This window comes from Neopsephotus bourkii, unplaced genomic scaffold (assembly GCF_033783945.1).
Source record: "Neopsephotus bourkii isolate Nb327-2 ecotype Australia unplaced genomic scaffold, CSIRO-AGI_Nbou_v1 NB_1281, whole genome shotgun sequence".
Taxonomy (NCBI): domain Eukaryota; kingdom Metazoa; phylum Chordata; class Aves; order Psittaciformes; family Psittacidae; genus Neopsephotus; species Neopsephotus bourkii.
The window spans coordinates 33,462-58,115 of NW_026901766.1; the positions used below are offsets into that span (position 1 = coordinate 33,462).

The following is a 24,654-nucleotide window of genomic DNA, read 5'->3' on the forward strand; positions in this document are numbered from 1 at the left end:
GGGAGATGTTCAAAATAAATTCTCAAAATCAGGTGTCTGAAATAAGACCACATAGCCAAAAGCTCTGAGAAGACCAAATACCTCCCAAGAAGTCACACGGATGACAACACTGCAGGGAATATTTACTTACTGCACTAAAGTAGGTGTTTATTTCAGTCCTTCTCTTAATAATTCTTTGGCTTAACAAGGACCTGTCATGTCATGAATATGGGTCAAGTATCACACAAAATGCATTTGCTTACATAGCTGCCTCAGACGGGGGTCAGGTGACAGCTGGCTGAAACGGCTTGTTGTGTATTATGACCTTGACACTGCAGTGAACCTTTTCGACAGACCGTGATGCGAGGTTTCTCCACTGCCAAAATGAAGATGTTCCTCGGCTTGCACTGTTGCATGGCTTTCTTTGTGGTCCTGAGGCTCCTCAACACCTTCTGGCCGAAGCCCGCATCGGGGCACGCCATCGATTCAAGGGCACCCTGCACCCAGCAGGCCGCACAGGCTCCTACCTACACTTTCGACATCAAACCCCTTCCGCCGCTCCGCCCCGCAGCTGCTCCGCGGGGTCGCTCCGCCCTGCTGCCGCTCGGCGGACTCACGCTGTTTGCGCCGCTCCCGTGCCCGCGGGCAGCGAGCTACGCGACCCGGCCGGTGCCCTGCCGCGAGGGGTTCAGAGCGGAGCGGGGACCGCCCAGTGACGGTCTGCCCGCGCTTACCTTGCGCCGGGCGCTGGTGTCGTACTTGTCGTTCCTGAAGGCGCGCGTGTTCTGGTACCGCTGGGGCCGCGTGCGCGACACGTTTCCCCTTTCCGAGCTCATTCCCCAGGCAACCGCCACTGCCCGCACCTCCTGCCCCGGAACCGCTCCGCACCTCCCCCGGCCCTTCCGCGTCCCCATTGGCCCGCAGCCGCGTCTCTCTAACCCCTCGCCCCACCACGGTTCGCTGCCTCCCGGCTGCTTCCCTCCCACCCGCCCCTAGGAGGAGCCTCAGCTGCAGGCACGGCGCTCCGAGCTGTGCTCCCATTGGTGTGCTGCGGCCGGTCCCGCCCGTCGCCCCCTTGGCCGCTTAGGTAGCCGCTCGGTCCGATGCAGTCTTTCGGAGAGGTGAGGCGGGTGCAGGTTCTGTAGGCCGTGCGGAGAGCAGCCTCCCGAGGGCCGCGTGTTCACTACCGCGGAGCGCGGCTGCAGAGCTGCGGGAGCCGGTCGGGGAGCTGATAGCTGCCCGCCGTTACTCAGCACAACCGGCACCCATCCCCCCGCTGGCCGGGGCTCGAGGAGCGGCGGTTGGGGAAGCGTGGGGCCGCCGTCTCCCGGAGGAGCGCCAGGTGCAGGTACCGGCTGTGCCCCCTTCTCCTACCTCCGGCAGCAGCGGCACCAGGACCGGGGTCTGCGCGGATTGGCACCTTGCGGTAAAGGGGTGATGGGGAACAGCCAGCGGGGGCCCGGCTCGGTGCTGGGGGGTAGTGTTGCGGTTCGAGGATCCGCTCTCGAGGTGTGGCGGCGAGCCGGCCCCTCGGCAGGTCCGGCCGCTTCTCTGCTCTCCTCTCCTGTTCGCAGTACTTCGCCGCTGTCTGAGGCAGGCGTACTGCAGCTCCCCTATGAAGCTGTGGCATGGGGCAGGAGGAAGGGCCGCGGCAGTCAACGGCTTCCCCTCAGGGAGGGTGGCAGGTGGCGGTTTGGGTCTCTGACCCGAACCGGACGTGGGGGTTGGGCCTCGGGACAGGCTTGGGGGCCCCTGCCCTGCCGGTCTCGGTGCTCCCAGCGAAGGGGTGTCGCCTGCGCAGAGGGCCCGGGGTGAGCGGCCTGACCCGTGTCTCTCGGCTCCGTGGTATTGCCGTGGCCGCCTTTGTTGGGGAAACAGGCGCGCTGACTTCTTAAACGCTTGTTAAGCACTGGTGTTTAGCGGGTCTAAATAGTGCCTCCTCGTAAGCGATGTTGACTTCTGCAGAGTGCTTAGGTACAGGCACCTGAAGACTTCATTTAGTTTTTACGAGCCCGATTTAATGTATTTCTTCAGCTTCTGCTGTTTGAAGTGAGAGTGGCGCTGGCCTTAAAATTGCTCTGGGGTATTACTATTTTAAAAGTTTAAAGTATTTGGCCAGAAGGTAACTAGAAGAATACACGACTGGAGAAACCAAAATAGTAGCATATATGAACATAGGCTTTAAACACATAGCTGCTTCTTAGTGATTGACCGACTGGTGCAGTGAAGCACCAGATTGATGTGTCTGAAATACAAGAGGGGGCTTCAACGCCTGTCAGGCTACAGATGGCTTTAGCAGAGAAGTTCGATGGTGCAGAGTCTTGCTTGGAGTATGCAGAACATTATGTAATCTGACTTAATCACACAGCTGTCTGGCTGGGCTCTTTAGAGGGTTGGTTTGTTCCTTAAGTGTGAAGGAATGGCTAGATTTTTCATGTAGTGTTTGCTGTATTCCCTTTCACTTCTCAACTTTGCCATTAGGTTTTGGGGTATACAAAGCAAGCAGCAGGTCTATCTGTATAGAAGTTTAACTTTATATTGCTAGAATTCATAAGCATAGTAAAGCAGTTTGTTTGTTTAAAAGCAGACTAGCCAAAACGAAGATTTGAAGCTATCGGACTTCTCTGGTTTTATGTAGGTTGCTTTCTCTTTGAAAACTGCCTTAAAAAGTTGCTTCACTGTATTTCTTAGTATGGCTTTTTCATTATTGAATAGATGTCCTTTGTGTTCTTTTCCAGGCTTCCTGTGTATTCTTTCTTAATAATTACTTTAACCCTTTTATGTAATACTTAATCAGACACTGATTTTTATCTTTGTTTCCCCCCACTAAATATTCTGTTACTTTTGCTGTTGAAGTAGTTGGAGGATATTCATACCCTTCTGTTCCATTTTTAGTGTAATGCAGGTGTTGAAATAAATATGGGTACTTCAGTAACGGCTTGAACTCAAGTTTTCATTGCTTTGTGTTCAGCGAAAGGGTGAGTTTCTTTTCTTCTTTAGAGTTTCTTAATTCAGCACTATATAGTGAAACATTATGATTAAAACCCTAAACAAAAAACAACAAAAAAGAACAAAAACAAACAAAAAACCCCAACAATTTGAATACTGTGCTTTTGTTACAGTTAGAGCACCACTAAAATTTACAAACCAGGAGCTATATTTACAAGCCTGACTTTGCTCTTTTGTATAGTTCCTATGAAATAAGTAATTTAATTTCGATTTACAATTAGTATAGTTTATATGTAATGTAAATACAATATTTCTAGGTAAGTGTTTTCAAGGGATGGCTTTTGAGGGTAATACGTAGTGAAATACTCAAAGATGTGAATAATGGGAGCCACTTTCTTGTTATGATTTGCAGAGGGAGGAAGACAGGAGTAATTGCTTACATGAAAGAGCTACATCTGCGTTATCCTAGGAATCACAAAATAAATATTCGAGGTGTTCATTCAGGTTAGGTAGACTTCCCCCCCTCTTCTGTCAGCCTTAATGAAAAGGTTAATTGCTGAAGAATGGATTGAAATTACTGCCTGTGGATGCATTTATCATTTTCTATGTTACTTTTTTATCCACAAGAGAGTTAAAGATAAATTTGATAAAATCATCTGGCCTTCCTTTTAAAAGCTATCCCAGTGGGTGGGTGATAACACTTGCGTTCTGTTTTATTTTTTAACCTTTCTTGGTGCAATAGTAGAAGTTCCACTTTTCCACAGTTTCTTCCAGCGAATTTTCCCACTTAAAATAAAAGTACATTTTCCATAGAAATTAAAGGATATATATATATTTTTATATACATAATATACATCTATACAAAATATGCATATATAAAAAAAATACATTATTTTTTGTGTGTATGTGTGTTTTGGTGTTTTTCATTTTCAGGGCTTTTTTGTTTGTTTATTTGTTGTTTTTTTGATAGCAATTTTGCCAGGATTAGGAACTGTGTTTGCAATTCAAAACAGCGCTGGCTTCTTTATTAGTACCGAAATGATAAATAGAAGGTGAAATAGTTATGTTGTTGGGATGTGTTGATCTCTGTGATGCTACTGTAATGAGCACAGAGATTTACATCATAGGTGCTCAGAAGGTGTTAAGACTATAACTTAAGTATTCACAAGATATCTTAGGCAAATTTAAAGTTACTCATCTGTACTTGTGAAACTGTATCATTAAGGTAATTTGTGGCCAGTATTGTTTTTGCCAGGCCTCAGTAGGAGTCCAGCTAAAACACATATCAAGCCTATTTGTTATTAGAGTGCTTTTTAACACAATTCACTTTGTGATACCTTGCTCACTTTCCATAAGTTATATTTAGACTAAATAAAATAATCAATCTCTTAAGACTGTTGATCTCCAGAACTTTTACCAAGATTAGGTGATGCTAAATGAAGAGGGTTTAGTGACTTTTTACTGGAATAATTTTTGGCAGGATGAATCATTAGGAAATCATGGTATGTTTTTTTCTAACATTAAGAACATTAAAAAACCACTTTTGGGTGTAACATTAATTTTAATACCTCATTGAAACGTCTGAACAGTATACTTTTTCAGGAAAGATTATGCCTGTTTACTTGAAGTGAAATTATGACATCTGGCGGATAACTACCACATGAAATGCTGATTCAGTTGAGCTTTTAAACAGTGATATCAGAATTACTCTGTACACCCTGGGGACTCTCGCACCCTGGTTCCATTACAGATCTGGAGGTTAAGAACACACTCATGTGAATTCAGTGAATGACAAACCAGCTCCAGCATAATGAAAATGCTGTTTGCATTTAGTTGAAGATGTTCTCCTGAGGAAGTTCAGTAGGTGTTTTGTGTCAGATTTGTTCAATTAACGATACTAGAGATCTGCTGTTTTTCTTGGGTCTGCGAGGGAAGAAAGTAGCAAGTATTTGTTTTAAAGAAATGGGATGTTGCTAGCTGTGATTTAGATGGAGAATGACCCTGAAATCAGGATCTGTAGTTTCAGTAGACAATTTCCACTGGATTAAATGGACATTATATGAAGTCTGCATTACTGTGAAGCATAGGGAAGAAATAATACTTCAGCCATGGTCTTCAGCATAAGTCATTTGCCACATGTGGCAACAGCCCATTTTTAGCACATTTAAGCTATCTTGGGGGCACAGTACCACTTCAGCTGATTAACTGTGGTTACTGCAGTACTGCCCTGTGTGTGAATTCCACAGGCCAGTTTCCAGTCTTCTGAAATTACTTTGACAAATAGCAAACAATTTCTCAGTAAGATAATATTTGTAGTGTTGCTGGGTTGTTTATAGTTATAAATAATGCAAACTCCTGTTTTAGTTCTTTCTGAAAAGTGGGTTGGGAAGCAAGTAAGAAATTCTGCAGCTATTGTTATATGCTGGTATAGAATGCAATCTGTTGTTCCTGGGCAGAACAGGCTGTTTATACCTCACTTCTGGAGGTACATATTTTTCTAAATTGTTTGCATAAAATAATATTCCCCCTGTTCCCCTAGAATAAATCGTAGTATCTAGCTTTAGCCTTCAGCTTTCCTGAGAGGTGGGAAATTTACTTGGAACAGATGGGTTTAATAGTTTCTGATAGAAATAGAGGTGTGGTTGAATACTAGGTCTTGCAGAAAAAGCCTGTTGAGGCATCAAAGCAGTTTTTATGTGAATGTGAACTTTCTTAGTAGAGGTGAAAGAAGTGTCTCTTTTGGTGCCCACAGCTGTAAGACAAATAAAGAAGGAAAAAAAGAGTTTTTCCTCTGCATAAGGCAGACCAAGCTTTTTGTCAATCCTTAGACCTCTTCCGCTTGTCCTGACTTGTACGTTAAAATTAAACTTGAATCTTGCCTGAAAGGGAGCAGATGAGCTATTTCAAATTTGAATGACTACTTGTGATGATTACATAAATAAGTGAGGTTATTCTTTCTTTAGCTGGCAGAAATATGGTCATTTAGATCTTAATTTAAGAGATAATCTATCTTTTTATGGGAGGTGATCAGTACACCCTTCCTGTCATCTCTAAATTGGTAGTGTTGGTCACCCATATCTAATGGTCTGTGACTTTCCCTGTTTTGAAGAAAACTGGAGACTTGGGGTGAAAGTACTTGGCTGTAGCAGCCTTTGCAAAAAAAAAAAAAAAAAAACAACCAAAAACAAAAACCCCACAACAAACAGGGATTTGTGCCCTACAAAAAGGAATAGTATTCCAAGAATGCTTATGCTGTTTATCAGACTGCCCTGTTTACTACTCTACAAGTATACTCTGTGTAGCACTGTATGCAGTATGCATTCAGACTCTACCAAAAGGAAGAGACCATTCGCATGTCCAAAATACAGACAGTTGATCTGTAGTCTGTGTTCAGCAACTCTTACAGCAGTGTTCTTGAGACTTTTCTATGAAGAAATTTGTACAAGCATGAAAAATGTGCAAGTTGGAAGACAAACTGAAATATGATCTAAATACCACCATGCATTATACTTAGCAATAAGATTTTGTTACTGAATTACCAAAGTATTCCTGAAAAAACATGGGACTGTGGACATAAGAAATCAGCTTTTTTAGTTCCCATTTGTAAACTTGTATCTAGCAGTCAAAGCTTATACATGAAACTGTTTCTGTTTGCAGTGACCTGGCAGAAACGGAGCTTGAGACGGGTAGATAGGCCTGGGATAGAAAAGTTAAAATTCAGATGAAGTGTCAGATGCCTTAACACTAGAAAAGTAGTGTAAATACCTGTCTGAGGTGTGCTGATTTCCAGCATGGCTCTTGGCAGATTTTATCACTCTTCCTACCTCTGAGAAAAACTACTGTCTCAACAAAGAATTTCCTTCCTCCTTCCCTCCCCTCTTCTCCCTGCTGTAAATTAAGAGAAGGACACAATGTCTGCTTTTCGGGGTGAGTGTATCTTGTATACCTAGCTTGCTTTAGGTATGTGTGTGTTTATGTTTTTTTCTCCTCTCACTCTGTTAGCCAATGCTTTGAATTGGCAGTATAAGTTGTAATGAATTGACAAATATCTGTAATAGAGCATTTGGTTTGGGATGGTATTGTTAAAGCATGGAATAAAAATAGTCATGTCATTAATATAATCTGAATTCCTAAGTGCAATATGGGAAACCTTAGCTAATAATTTCTTTGAAGGGTTTGGAAACATTTATGTCAGCCAGTATGTGAAGCAAGGAGGAGGTTACAGGTGGATTTTAGTGTACTGAGGGTCTATAGTGTTTGCTAAGCCAGTAGGAGCATCTTGTTTTGTCTTCTAAGTTTTGACTTTCATGCACCTTTCATATTTATGATACTGCTTACAGGAGCTCGTGAGTCATGATTGCAATACATTCTCTGTATTAGGAAATGCTGTAGTGATTTTTGGCTGCAGAAACCTGTATAGCTGTAGTATGCTTCAAACACTCCAAAATATTTTTATTGTTCTTTATAAGAACAATATTTGTATTTGTCAAGGGAAGCACATTTCTCTTTAGGGCTTTAAGATTAGGAACTTCATTTCCTTCAAAGAAACTCTGAAACTTAAGCTTGTTCTTTCCTGGATAATCATATTTTAGTTTTAATATCTGACAGCTTTTAGAGTTGTCACCCTTCTTTAATAATTTGCTCATTCTAAAGTAGCTGATGATATAGAATAAGCTATTGTGTAGAAATTTATAAGTATATATTTAAATCTGTGTTTTATTAAATATTTCCACTAAAATCATGTATTCTGGAGAGGTTATGTTCACATTTTGCATGAGTTTTCTTTTTTTTTTTTTTGTATATAGGATTGTAACTAGAAACTGATACCATTCTCTCTTCCTGTTTCAGCCGAGAAGATGAATAATCTTTCATTTAGTGAACTGTGTTGCCTGTTCTGTTGTCCACCATGCCCAGGGAAAATTGCCTCCAAACTGGCATTCTTACCTCCTGATCCCACGTACACACTGATGTGTGATGAGAGTGGTAGTCGCTGGACTTTACATCTCTCAGAGCGAGCAGACTGGCAATATTCTTCCAGAGAAAAAGACGCCATTGAGTGTTTCATGACTAGAACAAGTAAAGGTAACAGGATTGCCTGTATGTTTGTGCGTTGCTCACCTAACGCCAAGTATACTTTGCTCTTCTCACATGGGAACGCTGTTGACCTGGGTCAGATGAGCAGCTTTTACATAGGACTGGGTTCACGAATTAATTGCAACATATTCTCATACGATTATTCTGGATATGGTGCAAGTTCTGGGAAGCCAACAGAGAAGAATCTGTATGCTGACATCGATGCTGCTTGGGTGGCCCTTAGGACAAGGTAGGACATTAGTTGCTATTTTTCTTTTACAACATGCTCTTCAAATGGTTGTACTTAATCTGCATTGGTAGTTTAAACAGAAATGCTGTATTTTAGGCTTAAAGCTGATTGCTGGTGCCTTATGCTGGGGTTTTAATACTGTGAAGGATTATTATAGAGTATTGGAGTACTAGAAAAATTAAAACGAAATGAAATTTATTAAGGTATGTTTCAGTCTTGATTGACTAGATGATAATATGTGTCACAATTTGGGATCTTCTCAGCTGGAAATATCAAAAGATGGAAAAAACTAACAGTCAGTTCCCCACTAACTAAACCACTGGTGTGATGTGGGTGAGGGAAAATGCATGTTCTTTTTTCAGACAATTCCATCACCTGCTGTTTTTTGTAGAGAGGAACTGTGGAAAAGTTGTTATGAGAGAACTTGGTAAAGCTCTGGATTACTGTATGGTGTTCATACCACCTTTGTTCCAGAATTCAGACTAGTAGCTACAGCATTTCTAAAGCTAGGTTTCTGTATTAAAAAAAAAGTTTTTTATCTTGGCAAAATATTGTGTGGGAGAGGTTATAATTGTTCCGTGTAAATACATTATAGTGGGAATAAAATCCAGGAATTTTAATTAATGGTGTAAGCTCAAATAGGTTAAAACTGGACAAAGAAGAAGGTGTAAATTGGAAGGATATTATTTCATCAATTTCTGCATTCTAAGCCTATGGTTTTAGGGAGATAAAATAGTAATATGTAACACTCTGGAGGCATTCGCTCATACGGGTAAGAATCATAGGCACCACATAAATAAACTTGAGTGCCCAGTTCTGAAGTTTGAGAGCATTTTTCAGTATATTTTGTTCCATTTAGAGCAATATTCTTGTGTTAAAAACTACAAAGATTGTTATTTAAAATGTTATGTGATAATAAGAATAGATGTTCACCAAAAAACTCCCATCATATTGTGTATTTAGCACTAAAAAGCTGTGAAAATCTGAATTTAGTGTAGAGCAGGATGTTACGGTTTGATCATTATAACTTCAGCATCTTGTTTAATAATATAATATCATGGATGTGATGTAGTGTAAGAGCATACATAAAGACACTAAATTCTGGAGCCTGGTAGTTGTTGCAGTGAATTTAGAACTTGATCAATGTAATATTAGCAATTTTCCTCTTGCTTTGGAGTGGATTATCACTTTTTGGTGTTTTAAACACACATGTTGTCTTGCAATTTTATTATTTTTTTTTTTGCATTATGACAAATGTGTGATACTTCTTTTTAAAGGAGTATCTTTTAGTCACATATTAAGCTAGGAAGAACACTTATTATCATAAACCTCATACAACCACAGGGGACAGGTGTTCAGCCTCATATTCAAAAACATGTACTGTGTTGTTAGCTTAGGTTTAGGCATTTGTTTTGAATGCAGTGGAAAGTTGAGATATAACTAGATCCAGTCTGTAAACCAAGAGCTGCAGCAGATACATGAGTGACCATGGTTTGTAGTTGATGGGTGATCTGAAAGATAGCCACTTCGTGAAATACCCAGTAACATTGACCAAAACCATAATACCATTTTTAACAATGTGGAGGATGTTCTGAATGGCTTAAATGTACCAGAAAATTGAAGAGAACTAGATGGTGAGACTCAATTCAGTTTACAGGCTCTTTGTAATTAGTCTCTTCCTCCCCTTAACAAATTTCTGATTGAAAACTTAAAAGAAAATGTGATTGCAAATTGAATTCTTGCCTCCATTTTTGAACTGTACATAGTGTACCTTCGCTAATTAAACAAGGTTGTTCATTATAATATCCTGTCTGAACATCCCCTTTGTTGAACAGACATTGTTGTGGGGGGACAACTAAATACCTTCTACATCTGTCTGCTTGTCCCTCTTCATTCAGGAGTGACCTCACCTCAGTTCTATTTGCTGCTTTCATAAAAATGTGTCAAAACCTCCTTCAGAAATATATAATTCTGTAGAGTGTATAGAGCTTGGATTGATCTGCCCAACTTCTGGATTTTGCAAACATTAACTGATTTTTTTTTTCCCATGCTTAAAAAGTGGTTGGTGTTACTGGTTTCTACTGTGGCATTTTCAGCAACTTCCAAATTGGCAGACCTAGTCTTGTCCTTCCATCTGAATGCTCAAGGTGCTGAAGTGCTCCCTGCTACATGACTCTGGATATGCTGGTTTACAGAGTTTGGTTACCAGTCTATGCTACTCTCTCGAGCCCTGAGACAGTGTTCAGCTGTGTTTAAATACTTGCTGAGTATCTAGACCAGAATGCATCTTTTGAGCATTTGACACAGCATTGGTTCACCTTTCTAGTATAGCCTGTTCTGTCAGTGTTACCCTGGCACCATTTTTGCTATTTTATAATGTAAGTATTCTGCAAAAACAAAGTTATTCAGTGGATTGTTTGCAGGACAGATATAAGTCTACCTGTAGCTCCTTTGAAATTCATGTTGATGGGATGAAAGAAGAAAGGGATCCTAGACTTTTAAAGTGTACCTCACAGATTGTGATGAGATGAAGAACAGAATGGAGAAATTACCTTTGTGGAACGAAGGTTGATCACAGACACCCACAGCTCCCTTCATTCCCTGTTCTGCAAAATGGGATCATAGATCCCAGTATTAAAAGGTGTTTCTGGGTAACTAAAATGCTGATGAGGACTTCATTGTATAGTCAACACATGTGCTTTTGTTGGACATACGTTAGTGTGTTAAATTTTGTATCTTGAAGGAAAGCCCAGATGGCCATCTGTAAATTGGTACAGCTGTCCAGTGGAGACTAGGCACCTAGGGTGAAATGGTCTGGAATACTAGTATTGAGGGTGTTAGTGAAATTTGTCCACCACCACTTTGCTGTAAGGGCATGTGAATATTATAATTCGTATAAATTAATATGGAAAGATAACTTGGCAGCAGATGAGAAGAGGTAAACAGCAGATGCAGATTCTGAATTGTACCCCTATTCTTCACCTGTTTTGACTATTTTAATAGGAAGCAGTAGCTATCCATGAGGATGCTGACTGCAAGAAGGCAAGGTGATTCACTGCCATCATGTTTGGGAAAGTTGTGCATCATTGCATCTTCATGTGCATCGGGCTATATAGAAGCTGCAAGTGAGGACATTCTTTTTCTGACTGTCATAGGTATGAAGTGTTGAAATGCCAGGAGTCATTTTAGGGTACGCCTATTTCCTGCTGTCCCAGTCTCTGAAGGCTTTTGATGACACCCTGGGAAGGGTGGAAAAGTTTAACCAGCCCCAGGCAAATGCAGTGCAGGTGGCACTCCTTCAGAAACTTGAAGACTTGTTGGAGTTACTTCATGATCAGATTTACCTTTAAGAATCTAAACAATCTTTTTTGTTGTTGTTGCTTAGCATGAACAATAGAATAGTTGAAAAATTGAAAGGTAAATCTCGCCATCAGGCTGGTGTGTCAAAGTAAACAGAATGTGTGTAATTTGAACAGTTAAATACTGGAATTAAAAAAAAAAATCTAGAAGTGTGAAAAATACATACCTCCAGAAGTGCGGTATAAATAGCCTGTTCTGTCCAGGAACAACAGATTGCGCTGTTAAAGGGAATTCACAAATTATGTTGTGAGTGGTTTTTGGTTTTTGTTTTGGTTTGTTTTTTGGTTTGTTTTTTTTTTTTTTTTTATTCAAAAGTAGGGTGGGAGTTTTTGCTAGAAGATAAGGTACCTTAACTTTGAATAATTGGAGAGAAATCAGGCTTTTGTTTAAATTGAGCTTTTATTTAAGTTGATAAAGTAGCTGAATTTGTAATGAAATCTTGCCATTAAGACAAATGTACCAGCAGCATGGTAAGGTTCAGAAAAGGGCAAACCATCGTGAGAGAGGCAGAGGAGATGCAGTTTCTTTATTCTACCCAAGTGATCAATGGGCTTGCCTCTCATAAGGCATAGTTCCTGTTTCTGCTAGCATTGTTTTGTCTTGCATACATAAAAGAGGAATCTACATCTGAGTTGAGGAAGAGGTATGCTCCGAAATCTTATTATGGCCTGGAATGTTGATAGTTAAAGGTGTGGAGATTGTTCATGCCCTTCATGTTCCGCAATTTGTAGATGCAATTTTGTGTGTTATGTGCATGATGATAAAAGGTCCTGAAATGTGAGTTGAAACTTCCCTAAGAATGTTCCCCCTTGTTCCAAGAAGATCAAGCACTGCTGTCAGTTGGCTAAATGTGTGTTGCACTGGCTCCACAAACAGTAGCCTCTCTGGAGCATCTATGGCTCTTCATTAGCGTGAATCTGAGAGGTACTATTGAAAATGTACCCTTCTGTCATTGATTTTTACAGATGCTTTATTATTGTAAAGTGAGCAAGTCTTCTAGATTAACAGCAGTTCAGAAGTAAAAAGATGAATTGCTTTCTGTCTCTCTTAAATATATCAAGGGCAAAATAGCAGATACTCTTTTAAGAGCCTGTAAGTGTAGTATGGTAATTTCAGCTAGCATTTGGCTGTTGAATGTAACTTAAGTTTAAAACAGACCAAAACAAAAAAAACACTTTTTACAACTAGACATTCATTTTTTAAGTTTGCATATTGCAAACTGATAATGTGATGTATATCCAATGGAAGTGTGTAATATGGTGAATATCCAGTGTAAGTAATGTGTGATGAATATCCAATTAAAATGTTCAAAGTAAGGTCGGATGGTGCTTTGAGCAACCTCATTGGACTAGGTCATCTTCCAACCCAAACTGTTCTATGATTCTGTGAAAACAAAAGAGGAGGGAGGGGTTGAGAAGGGTGGACAGCCACTAATACAATTAAATTGCAGAAAAGGTCTTGTTAGAAAGACAGAAATATAAAGGAAATGGTGAAAGAGTTTCTGCTGCAGAATGTTGTGAAGTCTGTCGCAAAGGAGAAAAAGAAATTTATTTCATTGATCTTTTAGCAGTTCTTTTCCTGGAGAAGCAGAAAAGATCAGTTTAGCGTGTTTAGGATTGCCTCTTTTACAAGAGACCGTCTAGGTCTGATCAGCATACGTAGGCTTGCAGAAGAGGATACTGCCTTCATTATTCGCCCTATGTTCACTTGGGCCCTGATTATACCGAGTGCTCTGATGCTACAGTTACAACACTCTACTGGCTTGCTCATTCCTTTCACCCACCAGTAGCATGTCATCTCTTTCTTGGTCCTTAAGACAGCCAGCACAAAGGAGCAGGAAAATAGTTGCTCCTATACTCCCAGAAGAGATTAACTTGGTTTCCTAAAAGAGCTGGTGAAGCCCGATGGCAACATGTGACTGAGGATGCAAACAGGAAAGAGTTTCCCTTCTGTTTGGCAGTAGCTTAGTTTCCTAGGGATACTAACCTTTTCCTTTAGCATGATGGCAGGGCAGAAGTTTGAGTGTTCAGGCATTCTGTGTGGAGGTTGGCAAGTTTATGTCAATGGAGGTACATCTAGTTATATCAAAAATCTGCTTTTCAAATTCCACGTGCTTTGCAGGCAGGTAGCCTGTAGGTGCATGAACATAAAGAATGAATGAGGTCTTGGTCAAAAAAGAGCTGAAAAGAATTTAAGAGAATTGAAACCTCAGTTGCTGTGGCGAAGAGAAAAATGTTGTGGGCAGCCTTTAAGCTGCAGAAAATACCTACGTGAATTTTATGCCAGATTCAGTCCAGAATAGTTTGTCCCTGAGGAAGAGCGCCTTGTCTGAGAAGGTACGTATTTGCACAGGTGCTTTTAAGATCTTTGTACCAAGGTCCTTTCTAGTGATTATGGCTTAAAGAAAAAAAAAAAAAAAAACAACAAAAAAACCACCCTCACCCCCGCCATAAAAACCCACAACATACAAATCCTCACTATTACAAACAACAAACTGAACTTCTGTCTCTTCTGACACAAGTTAAGATTAGACAATAGTGTTTACATTACCTCTATTGATAGACATAATGAGCTTTCGAAGATGTCATCTGTTTTTATAGCATGTCTTTGAGCTTTTGTTATCAGAGCAGCTCCTAACAGCATATGGCTCTGTAACTGGCATATTCCCCTTCCTCAGGATAGCCTGTAATTCTGAGGCACTGAGAGAACATGTTTTCTCTTGATTTGACTCATCCTCATTTGAGAGACGAGGTGCATAGTCCACTAAAATTTTCTACCAAACTTCTTGGAGTTTACCTGCGGTTTACAGGGCTGTCAAAAGGGAGGAGTAGACAAATTTTGTGACTAGGGAATTTGCCAAGAGTTACCTGTTAAGAATTCTTCTGGTTTATCTTAGAAAGTGATAATTCTTTCTGAAGATAATTCTCCCTGAATGAGGGACTCTTCATTTTCCCTGAACTTTTCAGATGCCAGTTCAAGAGAAGACTGGAGACAGCAGATGCTGGTCTCTGGTTTCCAAACCTTTCCTGAGGTTTTTTCACTATTGTTTGGGTTGATGTTTTTGTTGGTGGTGTTGGTTTTGGCTGTTTGTGATTTTTAGGTTGGTTTGTGTTGGGTTTTTTTTGTTTTCCCAAGTGACAATATGCAAAAGTCTGCTTTGAATCGCCACTTCTGGTGACTTGCCTCAGTATTTTGGTTTCCAGACTGCAGTCATTTCTAGTGGGTGCTGTGAAGGCAATCTGGCTCTGCTGGAGAAAAGACTACGTTAATCCAAATATAGTAAATATTTTTCTTGGGTTACTTTTTGTGTTCAGTTTAGCCTGAAGGATTCGGATCTAAAAACAGCCGGGGGGGGGTGGTGGGGTGGTGGGGTGGGGGGGAAGATAAAGTGGAGATTATATGCTACAAAATATACTTTAAAGTTTTGCTTTAAATTCCTGTGCAATGGCCTGCATCTTGTAAAACTCAATACCCAAGGAAATGTCAGAGTGATAATTTGCATGGTTTTTTGCAAACTATGTTATGTTATAACATGCTAAGCAAACTCCATGTTATACTAATGATGCAAATCTCAGGTACTAATGAGTTTTGTTCAGGTTGTACAAAAGGGATAGAAAGCCATACTGTACTTTCGGAATGCATAAATGTGATCTGAATTATTTTCAATTGGGAGATTAATTGTTGAAGGATAGATTCTAGGCTGTTCATGGGTGTTTCAGAAGAGTTACAGAAATAGTGAAGACCTTACATCAAAGTTTTAATTTATTAGTTTTTTGTTTGTTGGAGTTTTGAGGAAAATATTTGAAAATCATAATGTTGTTTCATTTTCTGAGAACTGTTGTGAGGTAGAGGGCTTGGTTGTAGTTCCAGGCTGATGACTGAGTTTTAGTGTTTTACATGTCTTATGATCCTAGAAACTCTTTCTACAAAACACTGATAGTAATTACATAGTCCTGATACATTTATAGAATATATCTGTATCCGTGCTAATACTTTTATAGCTTCTATGTTTCACTCTAGCAGAACACAATTTAAATAAATATTTAAGTAGACAATGTTAGCTGTGAACAGTGGATTTTGGCACAAATTTAGAAAGCTTATTGGGGTGCTTGGTAAGTTCTGCTAGTGATATTTATATTTTAGTAATACTTAAATGTGATTGTTTTTCTTGAAACCTTCCTAGATGTTTAATGTTTGCTACATATTGATGTAACATGCAGTATATGTTTTCTGGCTTACTGGAAAATGCTTGTGAATTTTTGGGTTTTGTTGGTTGGTAATTTGATTGTCTTGATACATATGAAACATATTTTTTTCCTTAATGCTCCTGATTTTGAGACTTTTAGACTTCACTGACTTTTAGTGTTTGGTGACCTACACAGCCTACAATTAGCCGTATTTGTAAGGTACTGAACAGTATTTCATGATCTCAATCATGAAAAGCACATGTAATAAAGTGGTCCACGTGCCTCAGTGACATATACTTCTGGCAAGGAAACCTTTCCTTCACAGCTGACCAGAGCCACCTCCAGTGTTTGAGGATTTGTTTTCCTTTTGCAATTGCTATCTCAATTCCCCCTTCTCTAGCAAGTGATCCCACCTGCTTGGCTTCCTTACCCTCTAGTTTGTGACTTTTGGCCCCATTGTCCCAGCATCGGGATATCCAGGTGATGGTGTGCTCACCTATAGGACAGCTGAAGTCTTTTCTTATATTCCACAGCTCTGTCAAGGACAGTGATTGAGAACTCTTCATCTTCCTCTGTTTCTTGTACTAATTCTTCTTGTTCAGCTGTTGCCCCCTCTAGTTCTGGCACTGAGCCTTCTGCATCTTCCTTCACTACATGAGTTGCCTTTCCTCTTGCTTATAGTGGCAATTGATGTTGTCATAGATTGGTACTTAGGATCAGCTGCAGTGCCTGCTACTGGCTACTGGCTGCTGTGCTTGTTACTGGGGATGAAGTAGCCCCGTTGTCTGTTGCTTTGCCATCAGGTCCAGAGATGCTTTCCCTTTGAGGGTACTGGATAGAGTTGAGCAGGGCTCTGTAGGTGTAGGCCAAGCCCCAGTATGTTGTGGTTATTTGTCCCGGTCTGGTGTTGCCAGGACAACAACATACCTTGCCTACGTGTTTCAACAGCTTTTCTGGATTTCACATTTGTTCAGGGGTGAAGTTCCAAAGCACCGGAAAGCCCCACACTGGCCCAAGTGCTTGCCTATACTGTCCCACACACCCTGCCACTCATGACTGTCCAGCCTTGGGAAAGATCTCCAGGTGATATTCTTATTTAAGATTAAACAACTATCTTAAGACCTGAACAAAGTGATGGTTCCCAGCAAAAGAAGCAGGCTGGTTTCAAGGGTATTCAAAGTATATTGAATATCTTTAAAATTTTCAAATGCCATTGTAATCAGCCTGGTGGGGGAGTGGAAGGCACAGGAGGATGTCTCCTCCATAGGATGTCCCTCCAAGTGGGGAAAAAAGAGTTGTAATTCCTAATAATTCCCATTACATGCTTCTCAAAGTATGGAGATTATGGTAATGCTGAGAACACATACCAGATCAGTTTCATGATCCCTAATTCTATTGTATCACAAGTGATTATCATAAAGTAAACAAAACAAGAACCTTAGCTTAGGCCCCAAAGCCAATAAACACCAAAAAAACAAATACTGGTTGCAAGTAAGGTGTGACATAAAGAAACTGTGAGACCAAGCACAACAACTCTGAGAGCGAATGAATCAACATTGTGATGAGTGACTATTACTCTGAAACAATGAATGCTTATCACAAATATGTTTAGACAGACTCTGGTCAGATCTGTCGTTATCTCAGCCTTTTGTGCCCCTTGTTGGGCAACACAAAGGACTTTCCTGGTTTAAGCCCATCCAGTAACTCAAAACCATGCAGACGCTCACTCACTCTCCCCTATTTTCCCCGCCCTGCACAGCAGGATGGGAAGGAGAATCAAAACATAAACTCCACAGGCTGAGATAAGAATAGTCTAGTAACTACTACTACTAATAATAAGGGAAATAACGGGTAGAGAATATAACACTGAAAAGGGGAAAAAAAACCCAACAAACAAAATCACAAGAGGTGTGCAATGCTCATGACCTGCTGACCGATACCCAGCCCAACCTGACCAGCAGTTGGTCCCTTCGGGGTGACTCCCACCCAGTTTGTATACTAGGCATGATGTGCTGTGATGTGGAATACCCCTTTGGCTAGTTTGGATCTGGTGTCCTGTCTGCTTTCTTCTGGCTTCCCCTCCTCCCTGGCAGAGCATGAGAGACTGAAGAAGTCCTTGATCAGGGTAAGGGCTACTGAGCAACAACTAAAGCATTGGTGTGTTACCAGCATTGTTCTCTAATTGAAGCTGAAACACAGCAATGCAGCAGCTACTACAAAGTAAAAAAACAACAAAAAAAAACAACTGTTACAGCTGAAACCAGGACAATATATTAGATATGACTTGTATAAATGTTAACTAAATGTTTCATGACTATTTTGTTTATCATGGTTAATTACAGAAAAAAACAGTGTTTTCCTCTTACTAGGAGGCTTTAACTTTAATTTTGTACTGCTTATAGGGCTGTGTTAATTGTGGGTTGGGTGCTAGGTTACATGTCAAATCAACTATGGTAAGAAAGAAGCATATTTGCTATTACATACAATGTGTACTACTCTGGGCACTATCTGGACATGATTTAAGTCCCACTAAATTGCTGACCAGTATTAGCAGCTTGCAGGTTTTATTGGGTATTAGAAGAGTAAAGCAAACCAAATTTTTGTATACTTGGTTATGCTCTGCTTTATAATAACCATAGGGTTAACAAAGCTGTAATCAGTTTTCTGTTGTAGGTCCACTAGGGTTAGCAGTAAAGGCTTTCAATAAGAATTCACAAATCCGCATGTAAGAAAAAAAAACAAACAAACCATATTTCAGTATCATTGAGGCATAAGGTAAAAAAGTTACTGGAACCACAGAGTAAGTAATTGTGTCTTTAAGTCAGGAATGTGCTTGAATATACCTGCTTGTTCTTCTACCAGCTCCTGTTTCATAGTTTGTCACCTTCAGGAAATATTAATCTTCAGAAATGCTTATTTTGCATAATTGTGTAGCTGCAGTTTTGTGTGTTTCAATTTATATGACACTTTGGTTAACATTTTTAAATTTCTAGGTACGGAATCCGCCCTGAAAATGTGATTATATATGGCCAGAGTATAGGAACAGTACCATCCGTGGATCTTGCTGCTAGGTATGAAAGTGCTGCTGTAATTCTTCATTCTCCATTGACCTCAGGAATGCGAGTAGCTTTTCCTGATACGAAGAAGACCTATTGCTTTGATGCATTCCCAAAGTAAGTTTTAGGATTTCTTTTTTTTTTTAATTCTGCATGCATCATTATTATAGGAGTTTTAGACTAAGAAATTAGTAATATGGCAAATTCTCTGAGACCTTTTCCAGAGGTTTAAAAAACAACAGTTGAAGGAAAGGGTATACATCAGGAAAGAATAACATCAATGAAGAACATTTGATTTAAAGGAGTTTACAGAACTTTGTAATCTAGGTTTTTCACATCTGTAACAATTTCAGTGGGTATCTCTTAAGTGTTTAGTTTCCTATATTGAGCCCCTAATACCATTAAATGTAACAAAGCAGTTTTAGTCAAGTGTATTATTAATCTCGGTAACTATGAACAGTCTTTTGCATATTTCTATAAGCAGCAAAGACTGAAAAGCTATGTAGACCTTAACTGAAGAAAATTCCTCTTATGTATTTCAGAACTAATTCCACTATTGGCCATTACAAAGTTGTATGCTTGTCTCAAATAACTACTTGTATTTTTAAGCATCTAACTTCAAAGACATTTTTCCCCATAACTGGTCAAACTTTAAGTGCTAATTTTTTTTCACTTCTGACAAGCACTTTTTTACTGAAAACTCTGAACTAATGTTTTCATCAGTCCTGTTGCTTTTTTTGTTTTTAATGTAACGTGGTAACAAATATCCCTTCTAGATGGATTGCTCTGTTATTCGATCCTAATAGTTTCCAGTAGTGGGTTGTTTTTGTTTCTGTGTGGCTTTACATGTGCTCCTGTAGTGGCTTCCAGGGTGTTGTTAAGATCTGGTTTTCTAATGAGTTAAACAACTTAAGAATTAAATTGTTAAAACTACAGTGTGTAATTAAAAAGTTAAGTCAACCATCTGGTCCTTCAAAAAGATCTAATAAAGCTCACTGTGTTCATAGATGTAATCTTTTTCTTACAGCATTGACAAAATTTCTAAAATAACATCTCCTGTGCTAATAATCCATGGGACTGAAGATGAAGTAATTGACTTTTCACATGGCCTAGCATTGTTTGAGCGTTGCCAGAGACCTGTAGAACCACTGTGGGTAGAAGGAGCAGGCCATAATGATGTGGAACTCTATGGACAGTACCTTGAAAGATTAAAACAGTTTGTGTCACATGAACTGGTGAACTTATAATTTTCTTTGTAGATTTACATGCTTTTTCATTTCATTGCAGAACTGCATGCCTTAATAAATATATAACATAAAACCTGAAGGTTGTGTTTTCAAATCATCTTGGTTGCCTTCATTAAATGTACAGGTAATGATTTGTCAACATAATTAATGAAGGTTTTAATGCCAGTATTATAAACTGGAATTACATGATCATGCAGTCAAGCTTGGCAGTTCATATTACTGTGTGAGATTTTGTCTTCTTAGATGTACAAAAAAAAAAATCACAAGGAGTACTGTATGAAATTGTAATTATAGAAATCAGATGCTGTAAAGGTGTTGCCAAATGCTTTAGCATATCAAAACCAAGTTTAAAAATATTTTTAAACATCTCAAAATGTACTGTGACTTATTCTGTTGCACAGGTGTAAATTAAAAACCAGACTTCTAAGCAGTTGTTCTATACAAATGTAGTAAACATGAAATTTTAGCAAATACGTATGTAATAAGAATAGAGAGTCACTGGGGATAACCCATGCCCTGTTATAGGGGAGGTGGTCAAAATAGCTCTCTCTTTCCATATTTTTCTCTTTTGTGCTTAGTTATACTTTAGTTGTTTTGTTCTTGTATTGTCCCTTACCTTTCACGTTAAACAAATTTACCTACTCATCTTCTCAGCAGTCCTAATCTTGCCAAAATAATGCTGCAAGTTATCATTGTTGTAATGCAAATATCATTCACGTAACGGCTACTGAGGTCACTGAGTACTTTGAAACCAGTAAGACTTACAGAACCTGGAAGTCTTCGTGGACCTTGTAGCTTCAAACATGGTTTGTGTAGAGGTGCAATATTTCATTATAAAGAACCTGGATGCTTATCCAACTTTGTAATAAACAATTTGCTAATATGCAGTTGTCTAATCAGGCTTACTTTTGGATATTCTGTGTAAAAGCTTACTGTTTTCCGAGTATTGTATGGAAACTTTACTAATTGGCTGGGGTGGAGGGCAAGAAGAGAATGTTGACATTTTTTTATTAACTAATAGTAAAATAAACAACAAACTTTGTAAGTTGCCTTTCCCTTGAATGCATTTTGTGTGAATAAAACTATGAAAAAGAAATTAAATTATATGTAGCCGATTTGTAAACTAAGTAATATTCCAACAATACACTGTGCTTCTGATTTCAAGGCCTTATGTAGTTTAATTGTTCTGCTTGGATTTTGTGATTGCAACTATTGTATACTTAAATGTAACTTCAAGTATTGTGAAAACTTTGGATAAGATGTGTTGGTTAACAGTAAACAATATTACACACTTGCTGTTTTCCTCTTTTTAGTTTTTTTAATTTTAAGAAATAGCAACAGTTTCTTGCAATATCAAAAATAATAAGCAACTTCCCCATTTAGTCTAAGAAATCTGAGAACTAAAGCAGAAACCCGTTGTTACAAATTGTTGGCACATTTCTTTATCAGCAGCTGCTGTTGTGATCACCCTCCCATCCCCATGCCTCTTCATGCTATTTTCTGCTATTCAGCATACAGTTTTTCTACTGCAGAACTACTCATAAATGTTCCTCTGTAATGAATTCAAATTTAGCTTTATTTGAATTCATCAGTGACTTTGTCTTGTGCCTTTTGGTTTGTTAATTGAATAGAAAGAAATTTTAATTTGTTCTCAAGCAACTGCGTTCTTGCTTGTCTTTTTTGATCATGTATGCTTGTGTTCTGAAGTTCAGAGTAGTATTCAGGCACAATATTATTAGACTTAAACTTTTAGACTTTTCATCCTAATCCAAGATTTTACAGTTAGAATGCTTAAATAGATATGTAACTTGGTTTTATTAAATCATACCTTAAACACAGAACTGCAATGGTAAGTGATCCAGATTGGCTGATAGTACTGCAAATTGTAGGCAAATGATCTAGTGTCATCACAAGAACTATTCCATTGTGCTAGCGAATATTATGGCACTCTGCAGTTGAAAAGAGAGAAAAGATGGCATAGCAGTTTTACTGCTTTTGTTTTTGTGTTTTGTTGAAGCAGAACAAAAGGCCTGACACACACTTTTTTTTATTTAGTGATGCAGCTGTGCTGGATTATGGTGGTAGGTAGCGCTTCAGGTCTCTTTGAGACCACTTCTGCTTAGTTAATTCTTGCAGTTTGCTCTGATTTTTATTTTATACTTAGATGTTTTTCATCTGAGCTGTTTACTGAAGGAATTAATTATTTTTTTTTTTGGCACCGCCTAGTTTGTATTGAGAATCATATGGCAATAAACTTGTTGGCAACATAAAGTGATTCTGAGCTTTTGCAGCTAGGAGGAAAACACTTGGCATGGTGATTGTCTTGTTAAACCATAGTTTTGCTGGAATTGACAGTGGGCTGTTGTTTTAAGTTATAAATGCAATTGTCTGTTGATAAATAGATAAATAATAGTTGATTCAGCATTCATTAACAAGACAATGTCTGTATTTTAGGGAAAAAGAAAAGAGTATTTTTGTGAACCACAGTCATTTTTTTTGTTGGTTTTTTTTTTTCTTGGAGACAAATATTTGACAGTAAACTTGTCTGTTTCAGTTCTGGAAACCTTGGCAAAACAACTTCAAAACCAGCTTCACTTATTGTAAAATATGAGATTAGCTTCTAAAGGTGGAGTATTTTGGGGCATGTTTTGCTGTCTCACATTCCCAACTACACATTAAAAAAAAAACCCAAACAAAAAAAAACCCAAAAACAAAAAAAAAAAGCTCCCCTATTTACAGTCTGCTTCTGGCAGCATAGAATTCCAGTGAATATTCAGTTAGCTGCTCTTATTATTATCTGCACTAATTATTTATTAGTGGGGGAAAAAGAAATCAAATGTTTACTTTTGGGCTCTTTAATTGAATGACATTGTTTACAGCTAGCTACTTCATACCTTTCACTATAAAGTTGTACAGATACACAGTTTTCTTGTTGTGTGGTAGGCATTGTTAATATTTTAAAACTGGAAATATGGAAAGTTGTGTTTGACAATCTGAGGGAAAAGCATCCTGTGTAAGTAGGAGCTGACTGCTTGAAAACAGCTTTGCAGAAAACCTGATTCCCACCATAGCTGGGGACTGATGAACAACACCAAGCCGATCATGAGCCAGCAGTGCACCCTTGCACCAAAGATGACAAACAACATCCTGGGATGCATTAGGCAGACACTTGCCAGCAGTTTAAGGGAGGTGATCCTTTACTCCTCACTGTGGGTGAAGGCATATGGAGTGGTGGGCTCAGTTCGGTGCCTCCCCAGTTTGAGGAAGATATGATGTACTGGAGCAAACTCAGTGCAGGGACACAGCCATGACTGAAGGACTGTGGAGTCTGTCATAGGAAGAGACATAGAGAGAGCTGGAGCTTTCTTAGCCTCTCGGCCTGGAGAAGAAAAGGTTTGTGAGGGCTATAATTGTGTGTGAGTGTCTGAGGGAGGTGAGAGAGCTCTACTTTCCCCAGTATTCCCACAGAGAGGACAAGGGGCAATGACCACACACTGAAAAAATAGGAAATCCAATTTTAGTACCAGAAAACAGCATTCTTTTTTTTGGGGGAGTGTGGTCAGACACTGGAACCAGTGGTGGAGATCACATCTTTACAGATGCTCAGAATCTACCTGAGCTCAGCCCTGGAAACTTGTTCTAGCTGACCCTGCTCTCCGTGTAAGAGTTGAGCTACATGATATCAAGTGCTCCCTTCCAACTTCAGCCATTCTGTGGTTTTGTGAAGTATGGCCTGCAAATCCTTTTGATGGTTGGTGCTACACCCATTTGTGTGCCACAAGTGACAATTCCTTAGTTACAAGAATTATCTTCACTTCGTGCTGCCTACTTTTGACTTTTCAGCAACAGAAAACAATAAAAAGACTGCTATGGAAAAAGCCCATTCTGTCTAAATCCTGAGACAATCACTGTTAGGTGTGCTGTGGCTGAGACTGACTCTAATACCAAAATTGATACCACAGTGCCATCGAAGGTCACATTGCTAGCCTACGACAAAAGCAAAGATTGAAAAGCTAGATGTAAAGCATAGGCATGATATCCTGAAAAAATCAGAAGTGCTCAAAAGGTCTTAAACATTCTCAAAGGTGGGAATGTGTAATTCACAACTACTGTTATCTTGGGTGCTTGGTAAACAGCAGAGGAGACTGAAGAGATACAAGGTTGTTTGAGGCTGTTTCAATAAAGTTAGTTAAAAAGCTTGTTCTACTTGCATAGCCTTCGTAAGACAAAAAAAGTTCTTTATGTTCTCATTGGAGGAAAAAAGGGTTTTCATGTGCTGCTCTGTGTCAGGCTCAATGCACTTACTTCTGACAACACTTTTTCCAATCATTAAAAGTTGAGCTTAAGTAGCACTAGATTGAAATTTCAGCATGAAGTAGCCTTAAAACTTTTAACATATGAAACTTCTTAACCAATTTACATTGGGAAAATATTAATTTTAAAACAGCCATAGAATAATGTTTCCCAGTGAAGAAATTCCATTTTCTCGTGACAATGAATTCTACCCTACACCTCTCCTTCTCCCTTTTTTATAAATCTTTGTTTCTCAGGTA

At 39.2% G+C, this 24,654-nt stretch overlaps 1 protein-coding gene across 6 annotated transcripts; it reads left to right on the forward strand.

Moving 5' to 3' along the window:
- The first annotated feature begins 955 nt into the window (after positions 1-955).
- ABHD17B (abhydrolase domain containing 17B, depalmitoylase) lies at positions 956-21,395 on the forward strand. Of its 6 annotated transcripts, none has more exons than XM_061365323.1 (6): positions 957-1,100; positions 2,875-2,957; positions 4,679-4,792; positions 7,777-8,251; positions 18,792-18,971; positions 19,882-21,395. In XM_061365323.1, exons 4-6 carry the CDS (start codon positions 7,785-7,787, stop codon positions 20,099-20,101), a joined length of 867 nt encoding a protein of 288 aa, XP_061221307.1. In that variant the 5' UTR covers positions 957-1,100; positions 2,875-2,957; positions 4,679-4,792; positions 7,777-7,784; the 3' UTR covers positions 20,102-21,395. The 6 variants fall into 6 exon arrangements, with proteins under 6 accessions (XP_061221304.1, XP_061221307.1, XP_061221308.1 ...); XM_061365322.1 differs by lacking the exon at positions 957-1,100 and adding an exon at positions 1,107-1,327; XM_061365324.1 differs by lacking the exon at positions 4,679-4,792.
- Positions 21,396-24,654: the final 3,259 nt, after the last annotated feature.